The 9423-nt window shown below is 57.3% G+C and overlaps 1 protein-coding gene across 2 annotated transcripts in view; it reads left to right on the top strand.

The window, feature by feature from the left end:
* PACSIN2 (protein kinase C and casein kinase substrate in neurons 2) overlaps positions 1-9423 on the top strand; it is an 80963-nt gene that overhangs the window by 48219 nt on the left and 23321 nt on the right. Inside the window, exon 1 of one of the 2 annotated variants that reach the window (XM_077757992.1) lies at positions 5423-5671. The exons of the other annotated variant lie outside the window; for it this stretch is intronic. Coding sequence (XP_077614118.1) covers positions 5456-5671 — 216 coding nt within the window. The 5' untranslated portion in view covers positions 5423-5455. Of the gene's footprint in view, positions 1-5422; positions 5672-9423 lie in introns of those variants that run through there. 2 annotated transcript variants of the gene reach the window in all.

Here is a 9423-nt window from a genome sequence, read left to right as displayed (position 1 = left end):
AGGGCGTTGCCTGCCCTCCTCCTCCAGCTTGATCTCCGTTTCCTTCCAGCTCCTTCTGCAGGCAGCCCTCCCTGACGCCTCCTGGCAGGGCTCGGGTGGCCTTCCCGCAGGCCCATCCGGTGCTTCTCCCTCTGGGCTCTGAGAACCTGAGGGCCAGGACACCATCCTCCATTCTCGAATTCTCCCCTGGTTACCTGGGACTTAGCACGGTGCCTGACCCAGATTGTCGACTGAATGCATGAGTCAGAGAAAGGAAGAGGTTTAACGCTGGGTAATAAGACCTGCTAGCTTACAATGAAGTATTTGGAATTAAAATATGTGTGCAAATAACCACAATAGTGAGCAGACATCAAGCTTTCAGTGAACATTTGTAGAGCAGTGCTATGTGCTTGGCCCCGTGCTAGGCCTTGGGGACACAGCACGAATGAAACAGATAAAGTGCATTTTAAATGGTCCAAACCAAACGCTGTGAGGATGCAGAGGAGCCTCCCCACTGCCCCCCGTCCCCCGCAGTGGGTGTACCAGGGCTGTGTCAGAGGTGGCTCCGGGCGAGCAGGGTCTTTCTGTCCCCCCGTCCCATGCATGGGGGTGCACTCGCTGCTAAGTCATCTGGCTGTGTGCACATAAGCTGTGTGCTTAGGGTCTGTGGACTTTTAGTAGAACCTGTTAAAAGGAATGTTAGCCAACAATGGAAAATTTAGAAACAAGAAAACAGTGATAATGGCTAGCATTTAACGCACTCGTGCTCTGGGCCAGGCTTGTAAGGCTGTTCTGTCCTCACAACTGACTTCTGAGATTGTCGTCTCCACTTCACAGGTGGAGGTACTGGGGTGCCGGTGGTTTGCTGGGGCCCAGCTTCCCATAAGGAGTTTGTTTAGAGCTGGGGCCTGGGCCCAGGCGCTGCCTCTAGAACCGCCCTCTCGCCTCGGCTCTCAGCCTGCCAGGAGCTCGTTATGGAAGAGAAGTGTCCCTTTGCTCCAAGTGCCACATACTGAATGCTTCTGCTTCAGCGTGAAGATGCCAAGTGCTGTGTGGTCAGACGCTGGCACCACCGTTCGCTAGCGTGTGACCCTTTGGGGTCAGAGCAGGGAGAGGCTGCCCAGGTTCCCTGACGGGCCTCTCCTCCCGGGATGGTGGCGGGGATTATAGACAGCCACCGCAGGGCCGGGGCCGGGGATTCCGGAGCACGGGGGGTGCGTGTGGCGGCCTCGCCTCCTCTGCTTCATACATGGGAATGGGCTCGTTCCTCCCGGCTAGATGCCAGTAAAGAGCCGTTCCTCGAGAGAATTGCACAGCCAAGGTGCTTTGCTGTCCAGTGAGTCCGCTCAAGATCAGTTATTTTCTCTTTTGATTTCAGTGATGCCAAAGTAGCTTGTTGAAGCCGCGCAAGATCAAACGTTTTCCCCTTCTTCTCAGGAAACAAAATGAACTACACAGTTTCAGAGCTGGCGGGCTCCTGAGTGCCCACTTAGGCTGTGCTGGCTCAGCTCCATGGAGACACTTGTATGCGGATGTTTGGGGGCTGACGCTGAGGGCCCCAGGCTTGGAGCTGGGGTGAGGGAGTCCGTGGTCCTGTGTGTGCGTGTGCATGCGTGCGCGTGTGGGTGCGGGCTTTGTGCAGGGTGGTAACAGGAATCATGAAGGTAGAGCCAGGATTCGGAGGCAGGGGACTCGGGGGGGGTCGGGTACCGTGGAAGCAGGCTTTGGGGAGGGGACGGGCATGGAAGGAAGGGGGCACCACCTGGAGAAACCCTGGCAGTCCGGCAGTTTCCGCACCGGGTAACTGGCTCTGTCCCCAGGGGTTCACCTGCTGTCAGACAGCTCTCTGACTGTCCCCGCCTCCTTCCACTGTTAGAGTTTCTGGCAACAGCTGCCAGGCTTCAGCGAGCCCCCGCTTACACCCCTGGGGAGACCGGCTCACGAGCCAGGTCAGTGGCTGCTCTTACGGCAGCGGGGTGCCCTCGCCCAGCGCCTACCTGGAGTGTGACGGAGACTCCGGGAGGGTCGTGACCTGGTCACTGGACAGCCGTGTCCTCGCGCTGTTTCCTGGGCACTTGGCTGAAGGTGAGCATGTGTGAGCGCCAGCATGGAGTCTTAGGGGCGATGGCTTGCAGATGGGGCGTGTGCTGCACTCGGGGACAAGTCCATGGGTGTCGCTGGGCCTTGTCTGACATCTAAGCAGTGCATGCTGAGGGCACAGAGCCCAGGAAACCTAGCTGGCCACCCTTAAGGAGGAGTTCAGCTCTAAAATAACTTTGTTTAAATATATACTTATCCTCCCTCTCTCTCTCTCTCCCTGCCCTCCCTCCCTTGCTCGCACTCTGTCTCTCTCTCAAAAATAAATAACCATTAAAAAAATTTAGAAAAAAGGGGGGGGCCGCCTGGGTGACTCAGTTGGTAGCATCCGACTTCGGCTCAGGTCATAGTCTCATGGTTCGTGAGTTCGAGCCCCACATTGGGCTCTGTGTACAGCACAGAGCCTGGAGCCTGTTTTGGATTCTGTGTCTCCCTCCCTCCCTCTCTTTCTCTCTTTGCCCTCCCTCCCTTGCTCACACTCTTGTCTAAAAAAATTTTTTTAAATAATAAAACACATCTTTCCCCTCCACATTAGGTGTTCTGCCTTTGGAGTTAGGCCTGAGAACTGGGATTTCTGGGATGCTGTGTCTTCCTTTCTCAGTTCATCATTTGGGACATCTAAAGATGGATAACGCGGTTGATCTCTCACGTTGTTGAGGGCTGGGATCTGGGCTCCGAAACTGTCGAGCAACACAGGGTGCCTTTGCAGGGCATGAGCCTCATTTTCTTCACCGGCCTGCTTGCTGAGTACAGTTCCAGGCACGGCCGGCAGGGCCGATCAGCACTGGGAGCGAGAGCTGAAACCCGGAGCTAGGACCCGAGTGAGGCCCCGGGGCCGTGAGGGGCCTGGCGCTGGGTGGGAGGCAGCCAGAGCGCAGGCCAGGCTCACAGAGGCGGCTGTGGACAGCAGGCAGCCGGCCCGCAAGGGACTGGGTCTGTGGCCCTCCGAGAGCCCTTGCCAGCTACGTGGCATCATCCTGGTCTGAGGATGGGGAGCCCGGGGAGGTTAGGCTGGTCCAGGTGGTGGCTCAGGGGAGCACGGTGAGGAGCTCCTCACCTCCGGCTCCGGCGCAGGGGGGGTTGGGAGCCCAGATGGTGGGTGGGCCGGAGGGAGAGCTGGGACCCTGTAGACACGAGAAGTGCCAGGGCACAGCTTGAAAGCAGGCGCAGACCCGAGGGTTTTCCAAAGTACTCCTCTCTCCCTGGTGCTTTCAAGCGCCCAGCGGATCGCACAGCCCTGAAGTGGAAAGGAGGGTTCAGAGGAGGGGCCGGGCCGGGGCCTTCCTCAGTGTGCGGGACCTGGCATCTGCCGTGCGCCCTGCCGGGCACGTGGGTGGGGGGATGGCAGCGCCCCCAGACCCAGGCCTGGAGCGCTTCTGGCCTGCCCAGGACATGGGTGGACTTGGGGCTGAACTAACTCGGACCCTGGGTTTGGCAGAAAGCCTTGTCAGCGTAAGTGAAGCGGCCGCGGGGCTCTCCTGCTGGTTTGTGCTTAAACGGCTCTCTCCAGATCGGCACAAGTGTTAGTGACATCTGTCGTCCCTGGAGGTCGTCTCTGGCGGCGCTCCAGCAGTCCACTCCCTTCAGTCTCCGCGAGGAGAGTGGGAACGGCTCCCTGGATTAAGAACTTGGTACGGAAAGGATCATGCGCTATTCATTCCCCGTGTCTCCAGCTGAGCGCTTAGCAACTTCCCTTCCTGTGTGCGTGGGGCTGGGATTCTGCTCCAGCAGCGTCCGGGCATCAGAGCACATCACAGGGTGCCCTGTGTGTGCCNCGCCGTGTTACCGCATTTGCACCCGCAGCTGCAGGTGTCCATACGGGGGTGGCGGGGGGGAGCTCCCGAGGGCGTGGTGGCTCCTGTGGCTCATGCTCTGCAGTGGCCTTGATACCCTGCCTCCAGCCTTCAGGAAGCAGCCTTGCACCTCAGTTCTCTTCCGCTCTTGCCAGAAACATGCTTTCCTTCAGGCAGCCTCGAGGACCCAGAGTGTTCCTTCCAGAACTCGTCACTGTCTGTAACTGTGTTATTTATCTGACCACAAATCCCAGCAAGGCCGGGACCACAACAGTTTGCTCACCATCGTATCCCTCGTCCCTCACGTAGCTCTTGGCGCACGGTTAGGTGTTCACGACACACTGGTGTGTGGCAAGAGGGTGGTGCCGGGCTCTCAAAAGCTGAGTTACTGGGGGGGGGCGGGTAGCCAGCCAGCTGGTAGCATCACAGGCTCTTCCTTTAGAAGTCCTCCCATTGAGAAGGCCCCTGGGAGGTCCTCTAACCGTACCCCTCAGTGGACAGCGTGCAGAAATGGCCAGGTCTCGTGTAGTGATGCCTGAGCCCGGCTAAGGGAAGAGCCCCCTGCCTCGCCCGGTGTGTTTAGTCCTTACGAAATCCCTTCCTCCTCCGCCTTACAGCTGAAGGAATAGAAATGTGGGGAAAGAGATCCACACAAGGTCATTTATTCTGGGGCAGGCCCAGATCTTTCCCTCTCCCTCCTGGGAGGCGGCCGCGTCAGAGCGGGCTGGGGGCTGGGGGACTCAAACCGGGCAACAAGCTCGTCCAGCCAGCCTCGCCGGCCTCCCCACCGTCCGCGGGACTGTAATTAAGGAATCCCAACAGGTCATCTTTCATCCTTGCCTTTCAGAACATCCCGGAGCCTCTCCGTGTGCTTTATCAGCTTTGGATAAAACACTGGACTCTGACTCCATGAGGGACACCACCAAGGGCTTTCCCTTCTGTCCGGTCAGCTTGGCGCAGCTGGCTTACCCTTGAACCTGTCTTTCCAGGACATACAAGGAGCAGCTGTGGTGCCTGGGCCTCCAGGGTCTCAGATTAAAAGGCACAAGCCCTCTGAGGGTGAAGTCAAGGTCATCTTTGGCAAGAGGTCGCAGTAGTTGACAGTTTTGGGGTTCCCGACGTGCCCCAGCGGCACACAGGGGAATCAGGAGCAGGGCCCGTACATTACTTCTCAGTCTTGAACTCTGTCTGTGGCCTTCCCAGGACCCGTGGGGCTGGTTGGAAACACACACATCACCTAACACTGACTCGTTAAGTCTTGGCTTTACTCTCTTCTCAGCCTGCGGAAGGTTCTGGAAGGTGGGCTCTTCCTTTTTCTGGCTGCGTGATCACGGGTGACTCTGCCTCTTTAGATCTCAGTTTCCTTTTCTATGAAATGGGAACATGAATAGTATGCATTGCTGAGGATGGTCACAGGATTGAATGCGGGGACAGGGGTGGAGCTGTGAGCACAATACCAGGCACTGCATTGACATGCCCTATTGTGATGCTGCTGCTGCTGCTGAGGACGCCCAGCATGTGGTGCCTGTTGCCAGTGGCTTGCAGCCCAGCTGGGGCAGGGAGGCTAACATGCATGATCGCGACCCATGTGGGCCGAGCAGTGGCTGCAGGCCATGGGGACGGTGTTCGGAAGGGCTCTCGTGGCCCCCAGGTGGATGAGCACACAGGAGCCGGTGGTGGGGAACTGGTCCCACCTGTCTGCCAGTGCGGGTGATGCAGCCGCGCCCTCCTGGTGGTTCCCCGGGGACAGCTGGTGTCAGGGAAGCCCCGCTGGGGAGGACAAGCTGAGCCTCCAGAGAGAGGTAGGTAGGTAGGGTGGCGCCCAAAGCCCGCATCCTCCCCCATCGCCCTCCCTGCCTTTGACGCTAGTCCCTTCCCTTCTCTAGCGTCATGGCTTGTGTTAGCCCGGGTTCCCGTAAACCTGATAGCCTTGCTTTGTGTGCAGCTGTTTACAAAAAAAAATTTTTTTAACATTTATCTATTTTTGAGAGACAGAGTGAGACCGTGTGCGAGCAGGGGAGGGGCAGAGAGAGAGGGAGACACGGAATCCGAAGCAGCTCCGGGTTCCGAGCTGTCAGCACAGAGCCCGACGTGGGGCTCGGACCCACGAACCATGAGATCATGACCTGAGCCACAGTCGGACGCTTAACCAACCGAGCCCCCTAGGCGCCCCTGTGTGCAGCTGTTTTTAATCCACACCAAGGCCATCATGCTCCCCGCCATTGCTATTCTGTTTCCTTTTCCGCACTGTTCGTAAGGTCCGTGCAGATTGCAAGGTCTGGAGCCAGGCCTGCGCTTCTTCCCGCTGCTCGCTCCTCCTGGCGTGTCCCCCACATTCACCCACGCGTTCCGGGGGAGAAGACTCCCACGTGCCCACCGCACAAGGGAACCTTTCTGTGGGGATATGGCTCAGAAACAAAATTGCCAGGTCCTCACAGGGCATGTGTCTGCTTAATGACTTCATTACTGCCTGGTTGTTCTCAGGTTGGCTTCCCCCAGTGTATACAGTCAAGGTCCCATATGTCATATGCCCCCTGCACACACACCCCCCCCACACACTTGGCGGTTCCCATGCTCTGAGGTTTGCCGGTTTGTCAGGTGAGGAACCTTGAGATCATGGGCGTTCCCCTAAGTCACACGAGTGTGTGTCAGCCCTTTGGACTTCGCTTCTCTCTGAAGTTGCCTGTTCATACCTTTTGCCTGACTTCCCTCGGGGCCTGCCTTTCTCATGTTGACAGAGAGGACTTCTGGGATATTCCAGTCTAGCGTGCTGTCAATTTAGCCCCAGCAGATTGGGAAACGGTGTTTGCAGTCTGTTAATTTTGGCCGTGGCCTTGGTTGCTGAACAGAAATCCTTAACTTTTGATGCAATAAAACGTATTCACATACATACACACGCATGTATAAAAGCACACAACTTTGACTTTCGAAGTTTTGTTTAAGGATCCTGCCCAGCGCGAAGTCACCTGGTTTTCTTGTCACTCTCTGGTCCTACCTTACCTTCTTACTGAGTGCCAGACCCAGACCCAGTGGAAGGCAGGGGGAAAGAGCCGTGAATGAGGAAGACAAAGGTCCACGCCCTCCGCTATGCCTGTAGGGCACAGTGACCGAGGCACAGTATTTGGGGGTTGGTGTCCTGGGCGCTGCAGGCTCTGGCCTGCACAGCTCGGACCGCAGGAAGTAAAGCTGCCTGGGGGCAGGGACACAGGGACTGGCTGGGGAGGGCACGGTGTTCCAGGGCACAGGCTGCCGCTCCCTCACTCTGCTGTGCATCGAGTCAGCGGTGAGACAGCCAGCACCCCCCCGGGTCCCCGGGGGGCTCCCAAGTCCGCTGGGATCGTTGGTAGTGTTGAGATGAGTCACAGGCAGGAGGAGGCTGAGGAGGCGGAGGCAGCGCAGGGTAGGAGAGGGTGAGCTTTGGGGCGACCAGCCTGTTTCTGCTCTCACTGGGGCCTCTGGCTGCGCTCAGGTCATTTGTCTGTGACAGGTCTAGTGGGTGACAGCCAAAGAGGAGGGTCCAAAGAATAAAATGGAAGGTGTACTTGACGTGACCCGGACGTGGTACCTTGGAGATTCCTCTGTCTGACCCGATGGCCGGCAGCTAACGTGGGTGATGGTGGCTGAGGCTGCACTGGGGCCCAGCCCTGGCGCTGGGGGACCGACAGATGGGGGGCTTGGAGGAGCTGCGGGGCTGCCTTCACGTGCCCTGTCACCGGCCCGGGAGCCTGAGATCTCACTGCGCTGCTTCCTGCTTTCCTGTGGCCTTTGGCCACCTTGTTCCGCAGAAAGGGTTCGGCCCAGACCAGTTGGCTGTAAGGTCAGAGAAGCAGGCATTGTGCCTTGTCCTTGTGAGAGGCAGTTCCAGGCTGTTTCCACCCAGAGGACGAACGAGTCGCTGGTGTGACCTGTTTGAACAGTCCCTCCCGGCGCCCGGGTAATTATAAGCCTGCTGGGGTTTGGACGGAGCCCGCGGTCTCTGTTCTGGTTCCCGATTGCGCAGACGTTCCTGCACCTCCAGCCTCGGCTCAGCTGCCTGTAAATCCAGGGTGTTTCTGTCGCTGGATTCTCAGCGCCTGGGGTGGAGGACAACCAGAGGAGTCAGACTTACAGAAGGGGAGAGGGGGGCTGGCTGCGAGGGGCCCCAGTCCCCGGGGTAGGGAACTGTGGGTGGAGAGGATGGAGTGATTCGGATTCCCTGGAGGACAGCGAGCTTGGTGGTGGGGAGGAGGAGGAGGGGTAGGAGAGTGGCTTCTGGAAGACTCCAGAAAGGTGGTGGTTCTCTTTCCAAGCCCAGTCTGCACAAACTGCAGCCTCCACCACCCCCCCTCCAGGTGCCTGGCCACTGGGATCCTGTCCCCACCTGCCACCCGGCAGACAGAGCGGTCCCTTTTCCTGCTTTCCCGCTGTCTGTCCTCACTGCAGAGGCCCCTGCCTGAGGAGGCCACCCTCGCTCCCTCCTCCGGGAGCTCCGCCCTCCTGAAACCGCACCCCCCCCCCAGTCCCTGNGCCCCGTCCAAATGGCCAGTCATTCCCTTTCATTCTGTGTTCCACGTTCCACGCCTGTGGCCAGCACCCCGCCCCCCCTCGGCCTCCTTGCTGGCGAAGCTTGTCGCCAACACTGTTCTCCTTCTCCAGACATGTCCCTCTCGTCGCCTTTAACCTGGCCACCATCCTGCTGGTCCTTGAAAATTTAGTTTGGATGTTGCCTCCAGTAAACCTTCCCCGCCTCTCACCCCTCCCCCTGGCTGGGCAGCTCACTGAGGAAGGGGGATGTCCCAGCCCTGCACCCAGGCACGTGTGGTGAGCGTCTGTCTTTAGTATCTTGGTATCTGAGGGGGTGAGCCTGAATTTAGAGGAAGTTAGGAACATAGGTGGCCTCAGACCCTAGTTTTTAAAATGGACTTTCTGTGAATAAATCAACTGATAATAAGACTTGGAAGAAATCTTGTTTATTTTTTAAATTTCTGCATTAAGTTAATTTGCCATTTGGCTGTCTCAAAACAAACCAGTGTTTTAAAAAGCAAGAGAGGGGCGCCTAGGTGGCTTAGTCGGTTAAGCGTCCGACTTTCACTTAGGTCATGATCTCGCAGTTCGTGGGTTCGAGCCCCGCGTCGGGCTCTGTGCTGACTGCCAGCTCAGAGCCTGGAGCCTGTTTCAGTCTGTGACTCCCTCTCTCTCTGACCCTCCCCTGCTCATGCTGTCTCTCTCTCTCTCTCCTAGAAATAAATAAAACATAAAAAAAAAATAATAAAAAAATAAAAAGCAAGCGAGAAGGGCACCTGGGTGGCTCGGTCGGTTAAGCATACAACTTCAGCTCAGGTCATGATCTCACAGTCTGTGAGTTCAAGCCCCCGAGTCGGGCTCTGTGCTGACAGCTCGGAGCCTGGAGCCTGCTTTAGATTCTGTGTCTCCCTCTCTTTTTGCCCCAACCCCCTTGTGCTCTGTCTCTCTCTGTCTCTCAAAAATGAATAGAAACGTTAAAAAAATATATAAAAAAGAAAAAAGAAAGGAACTTTTAAACTATAAAACTGGTAAAGCAAAGATAGCTAACCAT

This window comes from Crocuta crocuta, unplaced genomic scaffold, assembly GCF_008692635.1.
Source record: "Crocuta crocuta isolate KB4526 unplaced genomic scaffold, BGI_CrCroc_1.0 scaffold143, whole genome shotgun sequence".
Classification (NCBI taxonomy): Eukaryota; Metazoa; Chordata; class Mammalia; order Carnivora; family Hyaenidae; genus Crocuta; species Crocuta crocuta.
This window is presented reverse-complemented; position numbering and strand designations above follow the sequence as displayed.